At 41.6% G+C, this 21,975-nt stretch overlaps 1 protein-coding gene across 1 annotated transcript in view; it reads left to right on the top strand.

The window, feature by feature from the left end:
- The window catches only part of fras1 (Fraser extracellular matrix complex subunit 1), a 303,829-nt gene extending 282,900 nt beyond the window's left edge, over nt 1–20,929 (top strand). The window contains exons 51-73 of the mRNA XM_085295515.1: nt 1,495–1,645; nt 4,072–4,231; nt 4,327–4,495; nt 5,043–5,289; nt 5,419–5,763; nt 7,710–7,870; nt 8,526–8,673; nt 8,764–8,969; nt 9,059–9,215; nt 10,614–10,814; nt 10,907–11,094; nt 11,563–11,838; nt 11,983–12,215; nt 12,301–12,461; nt 12,753–12,967; nt 14,231–14,381; nt 14,675–14,782; nt 15,235–15,394; nt 15,489–15,605; nt 15,743–15,909; nt 16,348–16,553; nt 16,648–16,794; nt 17,707–20,929. Coding sequence (XP_085151641.1) covers nt 1,495–1,645; nt 4,072–4,231; nt 4,327–4,495; nt 5,043–5,289; nt 5,419–5,763; nt 7,710–7,870; nt 8,526–8,673; nt 8,764–8,969; nt 9,059–9,215; nt 10,614–10,814; nt 10,907–11,094; nt 11,563–11,838; nt 11,983–12,215; nt 12,301–12,461; nt 12,753–12,967; nt 14,231–14,381; nt 14,675–14,782; nt 15,235–15,394; nt 15,489–15,605; nt 15,743–15,909; nt 16,348–16,553; nt 16,648–16,794; nt 17,707–18,291 — 4,659 coding nt within the window. The 3' untranslated portion in view covers nt 18,292–20,929. The remainder of the gene's footprint in view (nt 1–1,494; nt 1,646–4,071; nt 4,232–4,326; nt 4,496–5,042; nt 5,290–5,418; nt 5,764–7,709; nt 7,871–8,525; nt 8,674–8,763; nt 8,970–9,058; nt 9,216–10,613; nt 10,815–10,906; nt 11,095–11,562; nt 11,839–11,982; nt 12,216–12,300; nt 12,462–12,752; nt 12,968–14,230; nt 14,382–14,674; nt 14,783–15,234; nt 15,395–15,488; nt 15,606–15,742; nt 15,910–16,347; nt 16,554–16,647; nt 16,795–17,706) is intronic.
- Nucleotides 20,930–21,975: the final 1,046 nt, after the last annotated feature.

Below are 21,975 nucleotides of genomic sequence, written 5' to 3'. Positions count from 1 at the left end.
TGGGTCAACACACCTGAATCAAATGATTAGTTCATTAGCAAGTTTCTGGAGAACTTCAAGACATGTTGAGGAGGTCATTTATCCATTTAAATCAGCTGTGTTGGATCAAGGAAACATCTAAAACCTGTAGGACACCGGCCCTCGAGGCCTGGAGTTCAACATCTGTGATTTAATACAACACGATGTTTCGGTTGCTAATTGTGGTCCTCTTTAGTCATTTAGGTGAAGCGGGGCATGCATTACAGCATCGTTGCCCTGCCTCTAACATAGGAGCGTGCAATCAAAATGTGGAAAGTGTTCAGAGTTATAAATATCTCACTTTTGATTCAAAGATGATTTTCAAAGCAAACTGTGAAGCTGTGTGCAGGAAGGAGCACCAGCAGCTCTCGTGTTTAAGAAGGCTTTCTTGTTTCCACATTGATAAAACCATGATGGTTTTTCTTCCTCCCAGACAAAGGCTTCTGGTCCCAAACTGTAAAACGACAAGGTTTAAAAAGTCACTTTTGTGGATTACATGATGGCCAAAATTAGTATAAATTTTTGTTGTCAGTATTTTTTGCTCTGCTTTTTTGTTTTCTGTTGTTTCTTCAATTCACGAGACCAAATCTACCTACGGTTAAAAATAAAATAACCTGAACCTGAAAATGTTCAAATCAAGGATTTCCAGAACTGTAGTTCCCAACCCAGCATCCACGTAGAAGTTACTGGCAAATCTAAAAAGAAGGTTGGTTGCAAAGTAGTTTGCAGAAGAAACGGCTTAAAAAAAAACACAGCTGAACTTTGTTTGTTGGATACATTGAAACGTATTTGTAATAATCATAAATGAAACATCTTTAAAATATACGAGACACACCAAAAAACTTTTTAAGCCATCACATCACCTTCTGTGGTGATGTTCCAGATGTGCATGCTGGTGGTTTTAAACTTTGGAAAACTTGTAAAGACGACGTAGAGATCAGTCTAAAGTCCTTCATCCAACTAAGAGTCAAATAACAACAGTTTGGATGCTAATCTGTACTTAAGTGGGGAGATCAGTGTGTACAATAGCATTTCCCAATAATTTATCCAAACTCACTGGAACAATTAGCGAGTTTATAACCCACATAAACCAGATGCTGTCCATTAACAGAATAGAAAAGTTAACTACTTTGCCCTTCAGAGGAGGGGCTCTTCAAAATTTTGTTGGCTGAATGTCAATGTCGAGATCAGATACAGAAGCAAACACGTTTTTTAGTTGGTGTTGTGATGTTGGATATGCTGATTTCTGTTTTTTGAGCCAGTAGTGAAGCGACGCTTCTTAACAGCGGTATTTTTGCTATGATAGCTACATCAGGGAAGCTGAAATTGAAAAGAAAAGCTTCCTGCTCAGCTGAATCACAGTGTGACATTGTGAATGAAATCCCCAGTAATGAATTCTTGCACTGTGAGATGATTTCTGTGCAGTGAAAACTGAAAAACAGGAAATTTGAGTCAATCCTGTCTGATGTCTGTCAGGCCACCAATCTGATCACCAAGAAGGAGCTGCTGACCATGGACCCGGACACAGATGATGGACAGCTGGTTTATGAGATCACCACAGAGCCAAAGCACGGCTTCCTGGAGAGCAAGCTGAAACCTGGGAACCCCATTACCACATTCACACAAGGTACCGAAGCTCTCTCTGTTGCCTTTATATTTACAGCAGTAACAGTTTAACTTATTAGACAACCCATCCCTCTTAACTTCTCCTCCTCAGACAGCTTCGATCCTTGTCCAAAGAAAGACTCAGTTCATCAAATTTATCCAGAGAGTCTGTGTTTAAAGTGGTGACACTTTTGCAACTCTCTGTGGCATGTTGGAACCAATCAGGGCCAAAGAAAATTTCCATCAGCTCAACACAGGTTGAGCAAAAGAGTGGGTGCAGTTTTGCTTTTCCCCTCCTTCTGTGAGCTTTGATGTTTTTTTACTTTTCCTGCTTCAAATATTCATAAAAAATTAGGATAATTTTCCTTTTTTGTGTCATACTGAATACTAATAAACCATGTACTACATGTGCATTTTAAAAACTCACATCAATGGGCTGATGGTGTACGATATTAAAAGGAAATGAAGGCTACTTTTTGATATGCAGGATGGTTATCTTATCAGGTTAGTGTGGGATCACCGCAGTCATAGTTGGGATATACTGTGTAAAGCTGCAGTTAGTGCCAGTTTACGTTTCCAAATCAAACCCTTATGACTCTTTAAAATGAAGCCATGGCTTTCTGACTCCCTTCAAGTTCAATCTTTTTTCTCTTCTGAGATAGTTTCATTTGAAGGACTTTTTAATGCCTGAGGATTAGCTATGCCTCAGAGCAGTTGGGACTCACATATTGGAAACCCGCTGCTCCTGGGCTTTCCTTCTAAACTCCCTCAACGGATGACATAAACCACAAAGACTTCTCTATCAGTGTATAGAGAGCCACCTGTTTCCTTCACTGCACCAGTTCAGTGTTGCATCGGTGCCCTCTTCTGTTCATCCCGCATCCTTCGTGCCGCTGCAGAGAAAACTCGGTGCCTGTTGGAAGGTAGAGGAGGGGAAAACAAAAGACTCCGTCACATTTTGTCTTCACAGTGAGAAGGAGGGACAAAAGCTTGACCCCACATTCTTCGCTCTGATCATTTCTCCGCTGAACGACACCATCTATCTGCTGTATTTCCCGTTGCACACGTTTACTCAGCTAATTTGCAGTTTAAATCAGCAGTGCTCTCATTATGAGCCTGCTTATGTTCACCTCAAGGCTGCAGACGAGGATCAGTGTCAGCCTGCTGTTGTAAAATGTTGATCCTCCAGGCTGCAGAGAGCAAGTATAAACAGCCACTTTGATGTGTCACATGCTCAATTTGAAGCTTGTAAACATCATTTTCTTAATGATAATAAATTTCCAATAAGTGAAATAACCCTTAGCCTGAGCACGAGAGATGGAGGCAATATGAATAAATAAAACAGATGAGATTTCTAGTAATCAACATCATCCCGACTGTGAGCATTTGCTCCCATATTCTGCCAAATGCTTGTACGCAATCTAAAAATTATGTTTGAGATATTACTATTCTGGATATTAATGCATAATTTAGTACTGTCTTCACTCTGTGGTGTTTATGCTGAGCTTCCTGAAGGTCATTTGGCCAATTTTGAAGCAGCTGGGCTCACATCTAAGTGTTTCCCTTTCTACAACCTTCTGTGGAAGGTGTAAATGAGCAGAAACCCAGAGCCAATAATAACTTTCACATTCATTTCCAGGCTATTTTATTTCTCCAAGTACTGTGAATTGGCCCAAGGCTGCAAATTATGGAAGTGATATTTTCCAAGAAATGCCTTCTTTGCAAAAGATTTTCACTATTGAGATTCAATCAATCTTTTTTGGGTGTCCCCCTCCTCACAGTAAATTTGTGTGCAAGCATAAAAATCAGCACTAATTGTCTTTAAAGACCATCGTGTGAATTTGGCTCTCCTGCTGATTTAAAAACCTGCTGCAGTGCTTTGTGACATTTCTGGCATATTTAAAACATTATTTTCAGCACATTTTGAACCCGTGTGGTCGTTTTTGACTGACTCCCATCAGACCTGATCTGAGTCAGTTCACTTCTTAGTAATGGTATTTTATTAAAATTGAGTCTGAATGGCTAAAATAATTATGTTCATCTCCTTCTGAGGCAGCGTTGAGCTCAACTTCAGGGTGAGGCTCTAAGACATTCAGCGGGATCTCACCTGGGTATCTTTCCTTTAGAGATTATCAGTGCACACCTAACTCAAAGGAAATTATAAGCAAGACCCAGAAACCAGAGAGCTTATACTTTATGTCTCATCTGGCCTGAGATCTCCTTGGGATCCTCTGGAGGATCAGAAAAGCATTGCTGGGTGGAAGAAAACATGACGGTAACAAAGTAAGAAATCGAGCCAAACGGCTACTGAAACATGAAGTGATTGAAACATAAAAAACAATTGGTAGACATGAATGAACTGATGAAGAAGCATTAATAGAAGCACTAATACTAAAAACCCCAAACAGAGAAATAAATTTAGACTAATGTGGCTGTTTTTCTTTGTAGCCGATATCAATCTGGGTCTGATCCGGTACGTGCTTCATCAGGAGAACGTCCAGGAAACCATGGACAACTTCAAGTTCCTGGTCAAAGACAGCAAACCAAATGTGGTCAGTGACAATGTCTTCCACATCCAGTGGTCCCTCATCAGCTTTGAGCACAAAAGGTCTGCACCATTTCAAAGAAATATACATATTTTATAAAGATTATCCGTTGGACACCCACCCTTTTACCTTCCTACTTCTTCTATTGGCACCACAGCTACAATGTGAGTGAGAAGGCCGGCACAGTGGCGGTGACCGTGAAGCGAACCGGTAATCTCAACCAGTACGCCATCGTGCTCTGCCGCACTGAACAGGGCAGCGCCACCTCCACGAGCAGCGTCGGATCCAGACCTGGACAGCAGGACTACGTGGAATATGCTGGGCAGGTAGAAACTCGATATTCCACGTTTAAAAAATGAACATTTCTCTTTTAATTGATTTTATTTCTCTCCTGTGAGTTTGTGTTCTTCATTTAGTCTGGAAACCAGTAAATGCTGCTAAAATCTTATTTATCTTTGTAACAACAAAATAATCCAAGGTTAGGTCTTACTTTCCTGTTCATGAACTTGTGGACCACAGCATCAAGCATAAAAACAGATCCACGGCTTCGAGCAGTTTTTGACCTTAACATCTTGGGAGTAACGTGAACCTGGAATCTTTTTGCATTTTCATCAGTTTTAAGTGGAGTACAACAGGAACGTAATGTTTGTACTACAAACATCCTATTTCAGAGGAAGAAAATCAGTGGTCCTAATATGGAACCCTGAGGTACTCCTTTGTGTACATGGAGGTTTGAGGAGGAAAAAGATTCAGTAAAGTGGGCACACTTTTGCTTTACTTGACATTCAGTGACGTGTATCATCTATAACTAGCCTATGTTAAGTTAAGGTTTTGTAATCACTTCTTTAATGCCTCCTTCTCATTGTTTTCCAGGTGCAGTTTGATGAGCGTGAGGACACAAAGGTGTGCACTATAGTCATTAACGACGACAAGGTGTTTGAGGGGATCGAGAGCTTCCATGTGGAGCTCAGCATGCCCGTGTACGCGCTGCTGGGTGGAAACACGCGCGCTGTCGTCAACATCAACGACACAGAAGACGAACCCACTTTGCAGTTTGACAAGAAGATTTACCATGTCAATGAAAGCTCAGGCTTAATCCATGCTCCCATTGAAAGGAAAGGTACACACCGCAGAGGAGTTTCTAACATTTCATGTTCCACGAATTTTCTCATAATTTCTTTCTTTTCATTTTCACTTTAGTTCCTGCACACACTGTGTGACCTTGTTGTCTCTCTTCATTTCTGCTCAGGTGATACCTCCAGCACAGTCTCTGCTCTCTGCTACACCGTAGCCAAGTCAGCACAGGGCAGCAGCCTCCACGCTCTGGAGTCCGGCTCTGACTACAAGAGCCGCGGCATGACCACCGACAACCGAGTGATCTTCGGTCCTGGAGTCAGCATGTCTACCTGTGATGTTAAGCTCATCGATGACAGCGAGTACGAACTGTCCGAGGAGTTCGAGCTGGTGCTTTCAGACACCTCCGATAACGCACGCATGGGCGACGTGTCGGTGGCCAAGGTCATTATTGATGGACCCAACGATGCATCGACTGTTTCTCTTGGAAACGCCACGTTTACTTTCAGCGAAGATGCTGGTATGAGCCTTTTTCGTGCATCCACCAGCGTAATGTCTTTATGAATTCATATTTCTTATTGCGTAATTAAATTAAATTTAAGTAAAAAAAATTAAATGTTTCAAACGGCTAATAGCTTCCTATAAAAAACTAGTGCACTGGTAGCTAGCACTTCACAATAATCATTAGCAATGAATGATAGATTAGTAGTTAATTAAACTTTAGTTACACATATTTATTATTAGCATTCTAACTAGTAGTAATCATTTTTTTTGACTGTATAAATGATCTATAAACAAACATTAATGTTAGTATGATAGATATTTTAAGAGTGTAAGAGTTGGCACTTGGGTTGGCATAAAACCTGTGAACCCACTCACTGCGTAGTTTCACTTTCATCACAAATGATAACAAATAAAAAACCCAACTAGGCTTCAAGGAAACTTAAAGAAGTCCAGACGCTTTTCTTTCCAAGCCCCTTAGACTACGATGACCTGGATGACTGAGAACCTTCACAGACAAACTTTTATCACGTGTGAATGTTGGAGATGATCACTGCTCCACTCTCCAGAAACACTGAGAGGTTATGCAGCCAAAATAGATGCTATTGCCCGAGTTGAAAATTAAGCAAATAAATATAAAGTACAGGTGTAACTAGTTAAAAACAGCACAAAGCCAAAGTACATTTAAAACAACACAGTCAAGGTACAGTCTAAATAATACAGACTGACAGAGTGGCATGGCAGCTCAAAGCAGCTCTGAATAATAAGCTCTGCTTTGCTGCTCATTTTAAGCTGGTGGTGTGATTGATGGTGCGGCTTGATTGAAGCAGGGATTGGTGTACCAGAACAATCAAGCACAGTGACAGTCTGGGAGCTGGGAGCTGGAGGAGATGGCAGAAAGCGGAAGTAGAAGCTCCAGTCCTGGACAGGGCCTAAACAGGCTACGAAACACAAGCAGATATAAAATAGAAGAGAGAAGACCACTTTAGGATCATGTTAGGACTTAGGTGGAAAACTGGTGTCACTGGTTTCACTGGTAATCCATCTGCATATCCTGGCAGCAGCTTTAAATGAAGCCTTTGAAACCTTAATCAAACAACAATAACGTCTAAGGTCATCGTTAAGAAATACATAATGTAAAAATGTTATATGGAATGTCATCAGAACATAATTTTTATCATCAGTACGTCATGAATAATTTATAAAATAATTATTTGATACACATTTATTACCATACATTATAATATTAGGTGTTTGTACACATGACAGTATTTACAATGATTTAATATTTTAAAAAATTACATAATTTATAAGTAATGGTTATATTTTCTTTATTACTTTTTTATATGAGTTGTTTGAAGTGATGCCTATTCTTATAGCTCTCCATTAGGAATTTAGGGCATTTCCAATAGTTGTTAGAAAGTAGTCTTTGTATGGGAGGTTTCATAATGGATACATTTAATGATATTAGTGTAACCAGTTTACGTGCATCATGTTTTGTGGAAACATTTCTCATCGTCAGTTAGATCACTGCACTCTGTGATATTTTACTTGTTTCATTTATTTAGGAACATTGGACGTGTTTTGGAGCATGACACAGAATAGATTGTTTCCTCTCTTATAATTAGCATCACTGACAGCTACACTGCGCCTCATCTTTCTGCTGAACTTCTTCCACTTCTTTCTTTTTCTCCTTCTTCTCGCTGGCGTAGCTTTGATCTTTGATACAAAGGTATCTTCCCCACAGTGTTGAACAGACAGTATCATTAGTTGCAGCTAAAAGAAGCTGTGAGATTCAGTTTCTGTGTCACTTTGTTCTTAGATCAGGATTTAAATTACTTTCTATGTAAAGATCAAAACAACTTTGTAAATTAGAGTTATTAATATCTTATAACCCCTCAAAAACACAGCAACTTCCCACATTTCACATTTTTTTACCTTGCATTTCACTTTTCCCTCTCTCAGGCACAATTGAAATACCAGTGCTGCGTCATGGCAGCGACCTGTCCTCGCTGACCTCTGTGTGGTGCGCCACCCGACCTTCAGACCCTCCGTCAGCCAGCCCCGGGGTCGACTACATTCCCAGCTCCAAGAAAGTGGAATTCAAACCTGGAAAAACTGACGAGGTGAGGACAGACTTCTCACCTACAGTCGAATTCTATAGTTTATATTTTAAGAATGAAACAGTTATGTTGTTTCTCTTGTTCTACATGTTCTGTGTGATGGGTGATTAAAAAAAACATCCATCATCCTTTTTTTTAATGCACCCTCACACTGCAGTCAGTTAACTTCAGGTAGGTCAACTTTTGTCCAACTTTAGGAGTGGCAATGATTTTGCTACAACAGTGAAAATAGCACGGAGACCCCAGCACAGATGTCACAGTTATGTTATCGTCCCAAACAAAAACACTTGAGCCAGCTGTGCAATGGGCTATCAGATAATTGATAAACAGGATGGAGGACAGTCGGGGATGCTGGGTTAAAAAAGCAGCTTGTAGACTGTGAGCAGATAAAGCAGCTTGAACTGGATACGCTGTATGAAGTTTTGCCTCTGGGATGCGTAGAACGGTGTCAGCACTTGTACACAGCTGGATCTGAGTTAATTCTTCAACACTGACATCTTTACGTACAGTAGATGAACATTTTTTTATAACATCATCAGCCGAGCTCACCAAGTTTCTACTGCAGCTACCAGGAAGGTGTTTTTATTCCTCGATAAATAACAGATTCACCCGTATAACCCTTGCAAATCATTTAATCTGACCTCCCTTTTTTAAACAGACGTGCAGTTTAACCATCATGGATGACATCCAGAACCCGTCCATCGAGGGGTCTGAGTCCTTCGTGGTGTTCCTCAGTTCTCCTCAGGGTGCTGTCCTCCAAGAGCCCTATGAAGCCAACGTCATCATCGCGGACACGTTCCAGGACAGTACGTCCTCACAGAACAATCGCAGGCTTTAATACACATGTGTCATGTCAAACACCCTTCATTGATCAGATGTTGCTCGCTCTCTCTCAGTTCCTAACATGCAGTTTGAGAAGAGCTCCTACACCGCGAAGGAGAAGGATAACCTTCTCCACATCCCCATCATCCGGACCGGCGACCTCTCCTTCAAGTCATCGGTGCGCTGTTTCACCCGGACCATGTCCGCCATGGTGATGGACGACTTTGAGGAGAGAAGGAATGCAGATGAGTCGCGCATCACTTTCCTCAAAGGAGAGAAGGTAAAATGTTGAGTCAAAATGTGACCTGATGTTTGTGTCCTTGTTCTCAGACTCTGCTCATCAGGGTGCTTCGATTGTGCATTTTCCAGGTGAAAAACTGCACAGTTCACATCATTGACGACTCAGTGTTCGAGCCTGAGGAGTTGTTTCAGGTGCATCTCGGTACACCGCTCAGTGACCACTGGAGCGGCGCCATGGTGGGAGCCAATGATATTGTCACTGTAACCATCACCAATGATGAAGATGGTAAGCAGGCGCTTGATCGCCATGTGATTCACATTAAACAGGATTTACTGATATGCTGTCAGAGAATAATGATAGGTTTTATATCATAAAAAGAGCTACATATATACATTTTATATCCTTTATCTGATACTAACATGAAAGAAGCTGAGGACTTTTATTTTGAAAAAACATTCCCACTTTTTTTATTTTTTGGGGAATATTGAAATGGTTCCTGAACAAAACTCTCAAAACTAAGTTGTGAATTACTGGGTGATGGGTTTATTTAGATTTAATAACCAATGAAAACGTCGTCACCATTCCTTTTGTTTCCTGTTGACTGCATATTTGAGGTATATCATAGTCTACTTGCACTTTTTGAACTATGCGTCACTAATTTTTTCAAGTGTGTGACCCCTCAGCCTAATTGCTGATGTTAGAATAACTGAAGCCTGGTATGGATAAAATATCCTGAGTATGTTGAACTTGCTCCTGATTTCCAAACTAATTTTAAGATAATGTTCCTCGTTTTTTCTTTTGGTCAACTTCTTTTTTTTTTTTTTTTCTTTTCTTTTTTTTTTTTTGTGTGTCCCGTTTGGCTCTTTAGCCATCAGAATTGTTGTCTTAAGGCCAAGAAAGATGCCAAGCGGATTTATTTTACCAAGTGGATCATCATGGCCTTGCCATATTGGTCCATTTGATTGACCTTTATTATAATTATGAATTTATTTTATTTTCAGTTGCTACAAACGGGACAGACATGACTGGGGGATAGGACAGGGAGAAAGAATGAAAGAAAGAGAGGGAGAGAAAGAAAACCAGAGGGGAGAAGAGACGGTGAGAAGGGGGGAAGAAAGAAAGAAAAACAAAACACCTGGATCACCTGTATGGAGAAAAAAAAACAGAAGAGAAAACAAACAAAAAAGAGCAACATAATAAATACAGCACCATCACAATAAACTAGCTAGCAGTAGATATCAGTAGATACTAAATAATAAACGATATTGTGCAACACGCAAGATAGACAGCGCACAATGTGCTTTGAGGCAGCAGCCAAGAAAGGTGTAGTCCTCGTCTGTGAACACCCGTGTGTACACCTGTGTGGATCAGCATGCTTGTATTCCAAAGGTCAACTTTTGGTCAACTTCAACAAATAATGTTTAAAAATCCTCCCGAAGCACAGATGTATGTGACACGAATTGATTCCCTGACAGGCTCATTTTTAATTATCGCCTGGTGCCTGATGTTTGTATTTATTTATTTCCATCAAAAAAAAAGAAAACGAGTAAAACCTTAATGGAGGTGGGTTTTATTATACCGCTGTTCTATAAGTTTTAATTGGATGCACCTGTTATTTTGGAAGCTGATTAAAAGTTTTATATGTGCAAATGATTGACAGTCAGACTTCTCCCGTTCCTCCAGCTCCCACCATTGAGTTCGAGCAGGCGTCCTTTCAGGTGAGAGAGCCTCCCGGTCCAGATGGCATCGAAGTGCTCAACATCAAAGTGATCCGCAGAGGAGATCTGGACCGAACGTCCAAGATCCGTTGCAGCACCCGGGATGGATCGGCCCAATCTGGAGTCGACTACAATCCCAAGAGTCGAGTGCTTAAATTCACCCCGGGTAAGTGCTGAAAATGCTCCTCGTTGGGACTTGGGAAGAGTGTTAGTGGGATGATTTTACTGGGAGTAAATATGTTTTTTTTTTCTCCATAGGCATGGACCACATCCTCTTTAAAGTGGAGATTTTGTCCAATGAGGACAGAGAGTGGCACGAGTCCTTCTCATTGGTCCTTGGGCCTGATGACCCAGTGGAGGCAGTGCTTGGGGAGATCACAATGGCCACAGTGACCATTCTGGATCAGGAGGCGGCAGGAAGTCTCATCCTACCTGCCACGCCTATTGTAAGGAACCTTGGAGGATACATGAAGCAGGAGCAGTAGAATAGCAGAAGTGGAGGATATGTTCAGCCTTTAGGAGAACTTTAGCATTCAGCTGAGAACTTAATCTTTTGTCTATTTTCTGCAGCACTTAGAGAACCTGTCACTTGAAACGTCTCCACTCCTGGCAAAAGCACATCTCTCCCCTAATACATATTCAGAGAACTCCAAAAAAGCAGCAGCAAACGTGGGCAGCATTTTCCCTCAGGCACTTGTTTATAGGCTTTTACATTTGTTATGCATTTACCAGAACCACTTGCAATGAATATATCTATTCAGCTGCCATTAAAATATTATATGGTGGGTGATTTTACCCCAAACGACTTTTTAGGAGGAATCTCATCTCATACTGTGTTTTGTACGCCAGCCCTTTGAAATGTAAAAGCTGAACTCCTCTCATTTACACGATCTCCCACCCTCCTTCCTGCTCAGGTGGTCTCTCTCGCTGATTACGATCATGTCCAGGAGGTGATCAAAGAGGGCAGCAAGAAGACTCCCTCTCCAGGTTACCCTCTGGTGTGTGTCACACCCTGTGACCCTCACTACCCCAAGTACTCTGTGATGAAGGAGCGCTGTGAGGAGGCGGGAATCAACCAGACCCAAGTTCACTTCTCGTGGGAAGTGGCGGCTCCCACTGACACCAGCGGCGCCCGATCCCCCTTTGAGACGGTCACAGATACAACCCCGTATACTAGCGTCAACCATATGGTGAGTTAAACTAAGGAGTCAAATAAATCTGAAATTAAGAGGCGAATACATTAGGTTGTTATTTAATAGGATTTATTGGCAGTAAGACAATAAAATTATGTTTAAAAATTTTCCCCTGTGTGTGGAAACTCTCGTGTCTCTCAGGTTCTGGACAGCATTTATTTCAGCCGGCGCTTCCACGTTCGCTGCGTGGCTCAGGCCAGAGACAAAGCTGGACACCTGGGAACACCGCTGAGGAGCAACATCGCCACCATCGGCACAGAGGGCTCCATCTGCCACACACCCGTCACCACGGGCACCGCCAGAGGCTTCCAGGCTCAATCCTTTATCGCCACACTCAAATACTTAGACGTCAAGCACAAAGAGCACCCCAACCGGTCCGTAGCGGCTTTTTAAACCAGATAAGCATCTTCACCAAGAGTTTATGCTAATTTCTGCTCTTCTCTGTATGTCCCGGTTTAGGATCCACATCTCAGTCCAGATCCCCCATCAGGATGGAATGCTCCCCCTGGTTTCCACCATGCCGCTGCACAACCTTCACTTCCTGCTGTCAGAGTCGATCTACAGGCAGCAGCACGTCTGCTCCAACCTGGTCACCCTCAAAGACCTTCAGGGGATCGCCGGTCAGTCACACAAACACAGACCTCACAGCTGGAAATTTCATCTTCAGGAGGCTGCAGTGTGATTAGATCCACATTTGAACCATTTACAGTATCTAGGGCTCACGTTTGAATTACCACCATATTAAAATTCTTTAATTTTCTGCTGCAGTCAGCTTCATCTTCTCGTGGTTTAATATTTTACAGGCAGCCAATTTTAATCAATGCTTGCAAGATTTCCTGATCGATTTAAAAAATAATTATTAAACCAGACGTGTAGTTTTCTTACTTTTCTTTGACAACACTCTTCCTCAGAGTCGGGCTTCCTCGATGATGTATCGTATGACAGCATCTCCCTGGGGCCCGGCTACGACCGCCCCTACCAGTTCAACCCCAACGTCCGCGAGGGCAAGAGCCTCCAGTTCTATAAGCACCTCAACCTGAAGAGCTGCATCTGGACCTTCGATGCCTACTACGACATGACAGAACTCATCGACGTGTGCGGGGGCTCAGTCACCGCGGACTTCCAGGTGCGTAGGACGGTCAAAGGCAGAGCTTTTAAAACAGTCGCTCTTCACAATGTTTTCAGTCTTCTTGATAAATTGAATCAGTTGTTATGGAAGAGTTATTTATGTGTGCAGAAATGTGCAAAAACAAAAAAAATTGATTTTAAAAATCAGTTATAAAACTCAGTGGCAGCAAAGGTGAAGAAGGTGAAATGGGGGAGATAGAGGGGGAAAACGGTTACTCATAAAGGAATCTAAAAGCGTAACACAAAAACAAGAAGAATACAAGAAGACCACTGGGAGCAGAAAACAGATGTCTTGACTAAACTATCCCCAGACTGCACATCATCGACTTCGCTCCTCACGTCTTAGTCCCTCCCTCCAGAGACCCAAGTGAAGGAGGCGATCAAGGAGCTTCATTTTCAGTAACCTATGACATTTCACACAGCTGCCAGTGCAGCTGTAGTTTGGTTTTTATATTTAAATGGAAAAACACCCCTGCAGAGGACACACCTGTGCATTCTTGATTGTTTAAACCCATATCATTCTCAATAAAACATAGAAAACACATCGCATGTTTAAATTGACACATTTCACTACTTTATGGAAAACTTAAGCTCATTTTGATTTTGATGTCAGCAACACACGTCGAAAAAGTTGAGACAGGAGCAACAGAAGGCTGGGAAGTGATTTTGATTTGCTGGCAACATGTCAGTAACAGACTGGGTGTAAAAAGAACATCACAGGATGTTTCTAATGAGTAAAGATGGGCAGAGGTTCAACAATCTGCAAAAAAAAAAACCTCCCAAAAAATTGTGGAACAATTTTCATAATTTCCTCAACATAAAACTGCAAGCACATTGAATATCATCATCTACAGTTCATACTATTAAAAGATTTAAAGAAGTGTCTGTGTGCACAAATGCAGGTTAAAGCACTTCGATGGGTTTATATTTCTCCTCAGTCCTCAATGTCGGACTGATTGATTTTCAGGTTACAGGCGGGAGAACAGAGGAGATGAGGAGGCACAGATAAAGGCATTTGACATGAGAAAGGTCTAAAATATGCACAGGAGTGATTGCAGGATAGGGTACATGTAGACAGCCCCAGAAACAGAACCTGGGACCGTGACTGTGTTGGGATGTGGACGTCCATCATGTAATCATAGTGCATCTATTTGATGGTGAAATAATGCTCTGTACTGTGTGTAAAGTCCTCACAAACAGAAGAAAGTTCTCTGTGACCCTCTGAGAGAATTAACATTAAAGGCTGCTGCTATTCTTCCAGGTTCGGGACTCTGCTCAGTCCTTCCTGACGGTGCAGGTTCCTCTCTATGTCTCCTACATCTACGTCACAGCCCCGAGAGGCTGGGCCTCTCTGGAGCATCACACCGAGATGGAGTTCTCTTTCTTCTATGACACCGTGCTCTGGAGGACAGGTCATGAGTTTATGTCTATGAACTCTGCACACCTTATTATTGTCCACAGTCCTGGATGTAAACATATAGCGGGATGTGTTTTGGTTTCACATTGTAGTTTTGCTTTCATTGTGCAGGGTAACAATGTTTATTTCCTTTCTGAAAAATGGGATAATGATGAAAATGCATTGTAGAAATAAATCATTTAAGATTTAAGACTGTTTCCAAGTATCCAAGTTCTTATTCAAGAAATTATTAGTGATGTACTTCTGCTCTAATTTAGGTTTTCTTTGGCTGGCTTTTCATGTCTGCAGGTATCCAGACTGACAGCGTCCTCTCAGCCAGACTGCAGATCATCAGGATCTATATCAGGGAAGACGGTCGGCTGGTAATTGAGTTTAAAACTCACGCCAAATTCAGAGGTCAGTCCACAAACACACGTTCTAAGAGCATTGCATAGAATTATTATGTCTGCCTTAATATTATTATTGATACAAGAAATGGAAGCTAATGAGAGAGCAGTCTGTGATCGAGGTAAATCAATGTAAATCCATCTTTTATTACAGCAATGAGGAGGCCACTGAGAGAGGAAATTAAACTGACAATTTAAGGTTTTCAGTTTTATCCCACAGTTCTACACAGTTCTAGCCTTTATGGTCAAACATTTGTTATTTTTAAATTTAGCTTCAGGTTTTCGCTGTGTTTGTAGAACTGCATTCAGAGGGCTTTACTGTGCCTGTTCAAATGGTATTGCGGTGCCTTTAGACCGCAAAGCCTTATGAGGTGTGCAAAAATAGGATGCAGGATATATTCTTCTTCTTCTTTCTTTTTTTTACACTAAAAATCAAACCCCCTGCTGTTATTCTCCCTCCAGGTCAGTTTGTGCTTGAGCACCACACCCTGCCGGGCCACAAGTCCCGCCTCATGGCCCCCGACCACCTCGGAGGCATCGAGTTTGACATCCAGCTGCTGTGGAGCGCTCAAACCTTTGACTCACCGTACCAGCTGTGGAGGGCTACCAGCTCCTACAGCAGGTCAGTACATTCATTCATAACCAGCCTATAGGCTCAGGTCGTGTTGACCTCCCATGATGATGGGATAGTAATAATTTTGTGTTTTCTTGAACAGGAAGGACTATTCTGGAGAGTACACAGTCTTCTTGGTCCCCTGCACTGTTCAGCCAACTCAGCCGTGGATCGATCCCGGTGACAAACAGCTGTCCTGCACAGCTCACGCTCCAGAGAAGTACGACCAAACAGCTGCAGACATTTACCGCAGACAGTTTCTCAAATTAGTTCTCTTATTTAAATCCAACAAGATTCCAAACTAATTTCATAGAGATTTACTGCATAAGGAGCTTGAACAAAATTTTTTCCCCACAGGTTTCTGGTGCCGATTGCCTTCCAACAAACCAACAGGCCTGTTCCTGTGGTTTACTCGCTCAACACGGAGTTCCAGCTGTGCAACAATGAGAAGGTGTTCATGATGGACCCGGCTACTGCTGATGTGTCGATGGCTGAGATGGACTACAAAGGAGCGTTCTCCATGGGTACATATATATACATATATATATATATGTAAAAGTCATTCCACGAAAAATGAGTCTGACCACCTCAGAATCAGCTGTTTTTGTTTTATTTTATTATTAATATTAATAAATAATGAATATTTATTGTACTAATTTGGGGGTTTTTTATACAGTAAGAGGCATTTATCTTTAAAATGTAAACAACATGCTGATCTGTTTTTGTGTTTTTTTTAATATTCAATAGTGGACATGATTACTAATTTAACAAAATATATTTCCTCACATTACTCATACTTTTCTGTTACTATTATATACAGAAACATGTTTTCATTATGTAATAAGACAATAAAATTTTGTTTACTGTATTTTACAATATTGTATGAACCGAGTCACTCTAATTCCCTAAAGTAAACGCTTCAGTACACAGCAGAAAACCTGTCCCTCTGCTGCCCCCTGCAGGTCAGACTCTGTACGGCAGGGTTTTGTGGAACCCTGAGCAGAACCTGAACGCAGCCTACAAACTGCAGCTGGAGAAGGTTTACCTGTGCACTGGCAGGGACGGATATGTTCCCTTCTTCGACCCCACGGGGACTCTGTACAACGAGGGGCCGCAGTACGGCTGCATTCAACCCAACAAACACCTCAAACATCGCTTCCTGCTGCTGGTACAGATTTATTAAAGTTTTCTGATTTGAAGAAAGAGACTACAGTGTTTCTGGACATGTGCTATCATTTCTTCTCTTCATGTTTCCTCTGCAGGATCGTAAACAGCCCGATGTCTGTGACCGATTTTTCCACGACGTTCCTTTCGAGGCTCACTTTGCCTCAGACATCCCAGAGCTGCAGTCCATGACGGCCATGCCAGGTGTAGACGGCTTCACGATGAAGGTTGATGCGCTCTACAAGGTGTGTGGAATCAGAAACAGCACATGTGGTACAGCGCTGTCTAGCACAGCAATAGTGTGTTTGTGTGTATGTGTATATATATCTGATGTGAGAAGTAGCTGTTAATATGCTGTTAAGTTAATATGTAAGTTTGATTACAAGAAAGTAATAAAGATTTAGTCCAGACAGTAAAGACTTCTTGTTCAATGAGCCACAGCAGCTTTGAACTTTTGGAGATGCTTAAAATAGTTACTTTGATAAAATCTCAATCAGTAACAAGAAGTATGGCAGATAGACCTTTTTGATATGGCTATGAAAGATCAGTTATATTGTAACAGAATACGTGAAATCTGTGGGCAAGTGATGAAAGTTTGATATCAAAAGCTGGTAAATATAAATTTCTTGAAATGCTGAAGTCTGACAGTTTAGCGTTCCTTAAGCTTTTGCATTCATAAACAGTGACCCGCATACAGAACAGGAATTCTTATCCACTGTTCAGATATCTTAGCTTGACCAACGTGTAGAAGGAGGCTCGCAACATTCACAAAAAGAGTGGGTGTGGGAACTGCAGTAGACTTAGAGACTTAGAGACTTTTTATTGTCATTGTGCAGTTTCTTGCACAGCGAAATTGGGTAGCTGGACCACAAAGGTGCAAAAGTAAGAAGAAGAGAAACCAATATACAACAAAGGGGGAAGAATATATAATAAATAAAAAAAATAAAGACTCAAAGTATGCAGACCTGGAAATTTTACTTAAGTACAGTAATGAAGTATTTGTACGTTGTTACTTCCCACCTCTGGGGCGCCGTAGACCAGCTGGATGGGTCCAGATTTATTGATCTGCATATTCTACATAATAATTCGTGAACACTGAATTTACTTTACAACAAACTGTGCAGCTAACATGATCCTCTCTTTCTGGGGATTGACAGGTGGAGGCGGGGCACCAGTGGTACCTGCAGGTAATTTATGTGATCGGCCCCGAGTCGCGGTCCAACCCCAGGATTCAGCGCTCTGTGACGTATCAGCTCAGCCGTTCTAAACGTGACCTGGTGGATCGCAGCGGCCGGCTGACGCTTGACGAGTCGCTCATCTACGACAACGAAGGAGATCAAATAAAGAACGGCACCAACATGAAGTCGCTCTACCTGGAAGCCGGGCCCTCCCCCACCTTTAACGCCCACGTGGGCAGCTCCGTGGGGGGAGGTGTGGCCGCCATCACCCTGCTGGTCCTGGTCCTGCTGGCCTCCTGCTTCTTGTTCCGCCGCTGCCGACGGTTGGCCAAGAAGAAGAGCAAGAAGAAGGAACCAAAAATCTACGAGGAGTATCCGCTCAACACCAAAGTGGAGGTGTGCATGGACAAGTGTGTGGAGAAGAACTTCGGCACCAAGCACTGCACGGTGAGAAACATCAACGTCCTGAACCGCAACCAGGAGGCCAACAGCAAGGCCAAGGTCAAACAGGTCAACCTGGAGGTCAAACTCCACAACAACCTCAACGACGGCACTGAGGTCTGAAACGCGTGACGAGGAAGGCGAGGAAAAGGTGAAAGTGGAATTTAAAAAAAGGTATTTTCTAAAAGAAAGTTTGTACTTAATGGAATGAGAGGTTAATGTATTTTTATACCACGTTGAAAAAGGGAAGAGTGTGACGCGCAGGCGACTGGGCTACCTCAGGAATCCATAAAACACACAGCTGTGTGAAACAGCCAAAACATCTGCATCTGATCAGCCAAACTTCACCTCTAACTGTGTTCATTTCATTACTGTGTTACTTGACATTTGCAACCTTTTTAGCACCAAAACGGTGAGCCGTAGCTCAGACACTGGTGATTGTTTTTGTAAGAAAAAAAAACACATTAAAAAAAACTCTTTCTGCTGCATTTATTCACGTCACTGCTATTCATGTCCCTGCTGTGGAGGGGGAGCCAGTGTAGGAGTCCTCCTTCAGATGAACGATGGGATCAGAAAGTCCTAGAACAGGCCTTTTAAATGTCTCCCTTTCAAGATCATCTTCTGGAGCATAGCCAAATCTTTATTTTAAAATTGCTCCCCGAGCTCCTGCTACATCACTACGTGCTGTTCATGTATTTCCTGATGGATGGATCCTCCACCCTTGGGTGGATGTGGGCATCGTGCGCCTGCATTTCTGCCGTGTTCTCTAGAAATGCAGCATGGTTGGAAAATTGTTGGAATCCATTGACTGTAGGTCAAATATCAATGACCCGTCTGCCGGTCGACCAGGAAAAAGAATAGACAGTCAATGAGAAAAGTGCTTCTGTTCCAAACCGTAAACTGTCAGTGCTGCAGTCCCGGATGCTCATGCAACTACCCCAACTTCACAGTAAGACTACAACTTTGTGATGAGTAGCAGTAGTGCTAGCAGCCCTGTTGTTGAGGAAAAGAGTGCCTGATTGTTGAATACATTCACCATTTTCCACATACACACAGTTCAAACAGTCAGCTCCTGCCATGAAGAGCTGTTTTTCTTTAAATGCAAAGGAACGTAATAAAAACCCAGCTCTCGTCACCAGCAGCAGGTTTTCCAGAAACACTTCCCACTTCCTCCTGCTGGTCTTGAGGCGTTCCTGAGCTGGATCTCTCCAATTAGTTTTGGGCGTGCCCAGTAAACCTCCAATAGTTGGTAGGCAGTCTCCAAACCTCCTCAGCTTCTCCTCTGGTCTGAACCACATCGCACATATCAGGAGTTAAATCATCTGTTTCATCATCAGATGATCATCAAAAGGCTTCACAAAGACACAAAGAGAGCGGCTTGTGTCAGGACGCCTGTCAGTTATTGTGGCCACGCCCTTAATTCCAATATCCAAAAACACACAAAATAATTGGCATCTTATTATAAATGTAAACTACCAATAGAAGCAAGGCTGAAAATGTGCTTTTAATGCTGTTAAGGTGGGCATTTTTGCATGGAGGTCGATGGGTTTGACTCGCTTTTGGAGCCATCATCAAGACTCCAGGCCATCCCATCCTGCCCTGGCTCCATGAAGGGGCCTCAGTTTTCCATCTCATGGCAGAGGTTTACCGTCTCTGAATTATCTGCTTCACTGAGGGATTTTTGAATTCTATACCTGAGGATAACGAGTTTATTTGTGTTCAAATCAGGGCTTCTCTAGAAGATGACCTTTAATGTGACAAATTTAAAGCAATGTTTTCATGTTTTGGGGTTTTTTGGCTTAAAAGCTGGAACTTTCTGATCCCCCCTTGTATTACTAGTGTTGCTCAGTGATTCTGCAGATGAATTAAACATCAAAATTCTGGCTCCACGAAAAAGAAACGTCCTTCAGAGAAACCTCTACACGAGCTACAGCTGCTGTTAAAGTGTTTGGCACGTCCGGTGTGCTGCTATCGCCCGAGAATGAATGAGTGTAAATAACAAAAATGAATGACAACCTTTTCAAGTGCAATTATGCCATCTCTTTTGTTATTTCTGCCTTCATTAGCAGGATTTGCATTTAAAAAAATAAACCTGTTTTTAAGCCTTACTTAGAGACATTTGTACTGTCACGTTGCTCAACACCAGTTCTTAATTTTTGAGTTTGTACTGTGCTCTGACAGCTGCCAATATTAAGTGCCATGCAGTATTTTTCCTCATGAATTTCAGAATAAATCACCCAAAGTTTTTGTTTTTTTCTGTGACAGTGTACGTAGATTTTCACTGATCCCGTCCACACGATCGACTGCTTCAGCCTTACTGTTGTCCTAATGAAAATAATCACTTATAGGAGATACGTGTCTACCTGCCTTTGTTCTGCCCAAAGACACAGAATCCATTTTCTCACATCGCTCAGATAATTATTTGTATTCATTTATGTACTTTTATGTTACCCTCCTGTGATGTATTATGTTACCACTCAGCTACTGATGTACCTGTATTATTTTTTTAAGTGTATGACACTGGTTCGAGTGCACTGCTGAAGAAAAACACGTTTGTTCTCATGTGATGCGTCTTTCTCGCTGATCCCACCTCCTGTCATCTTCCCACTGTGTGCCTATCAAACTACACGGGAGTGGGGAATTATGGGAATGACATTATGTTTTTGGTGCTATCATTTTGTGGAAAATGACAACAATGCTATCAATACTGATGCCTGTATTTGGTGCCTTTTTTTAGTAATAAAAAATAATCTGAAACTCAGCAAGTTTTTGATTTAACTTTTATTTATTACTATTAGATTCTGCTAATGAACCATAAATTTAAAGATTAAACCACATTTTGTTCTTGGACTCTGCTTGAGTAGCTTAGCATGATTCACAGTTCATAATAATCCATTATACAAAGGCCAGTTCATCCTCTGTCGGAAACAAGCCATCTTACCTCCTTTCTGTTTAAGGCAGGGATCCAATGCAGTTGACTTTATGAGCCACATACAGCTACTTGATTTTAAGATAAGCTATTCCTCAATAACATTTTAAAACCTAAAAACTGCAAAGTATTTCAGTTGTTTGAGTATGAATGAGTTTAACAACATGTTTGTTATAAAACTGGTGATGAAAATAATTGCAACTGTAAAAATGTGTTTGAGTTCTGTTCCTCTGTTGGCCAACACTTTCAGAAATCAATGCAAAAAGTTAGGAGCTAGAGTTAGGAGCAGGTCATGAATTCACAAAAAAAGAGTCCCATTACTTACTTACTTTGTAAGTAATGGGATCTGGTATTAAATGAAGTACAAATAATTAAGAAAAACGTCCCTTTTTTGCAGTTTAGTGGTTTATAATTTACTTATGGTCACAAAGAAGAAAGTAAAAATCCTCCTTTATAATTAGATAAATACAAACTCAAATGAACAACAACACATGAGCCTATACTATTATATACTTAACAAAGATTAAGCTTAAATTCTTGGAGAACCACTTTTAGCAGCAGTAAGTTGAAGTAGTTGTTTTCTGAGTGACTTTATGAGTCTCTCACATAATTGTGGAGGAACTTGGCTCACTTTTCTGTACAACATTGGTTCAGCTCATTGATGTTTGCAGGCCCTGATTTATGCACAACTCTCTCACTGTCCCATCACAGCATTTCACTGGGGTTGAGGACACAGTGTATTTATATATTGTTCACCTGATGTTGTATTTAAATAATTTTAGAACCTGTTGAGGTCCAGATTTTCCACTTAATGAAGCTGAATTTTCTTTTTTCATGACAGCACTACTGGTGCAGCGTTTCAGGCCATGCACAACCTC

This window comes from Mchenga conophoros, linkage group LG12 (genome assembly GCF_057382185.1).
Source record: "Mchenga conophoros isolate Kocher_MC1m ecotype Shallow Benthic linkage group LG12, M_conophoros_male_GT1.1, whole genome shotgun sequence".
Lineage (NCBI taxonomy): Eukaryota > Metazoa > Chordata > Actinopteri > Cichliformes > Cichlidae > Mchenga > Mchenga conophoros.
The sequence above is the reverse complement of the archived record's forward strand: the minus strand, read 5'-3'. Positions and strand labels throughout refer to the sequence as shown.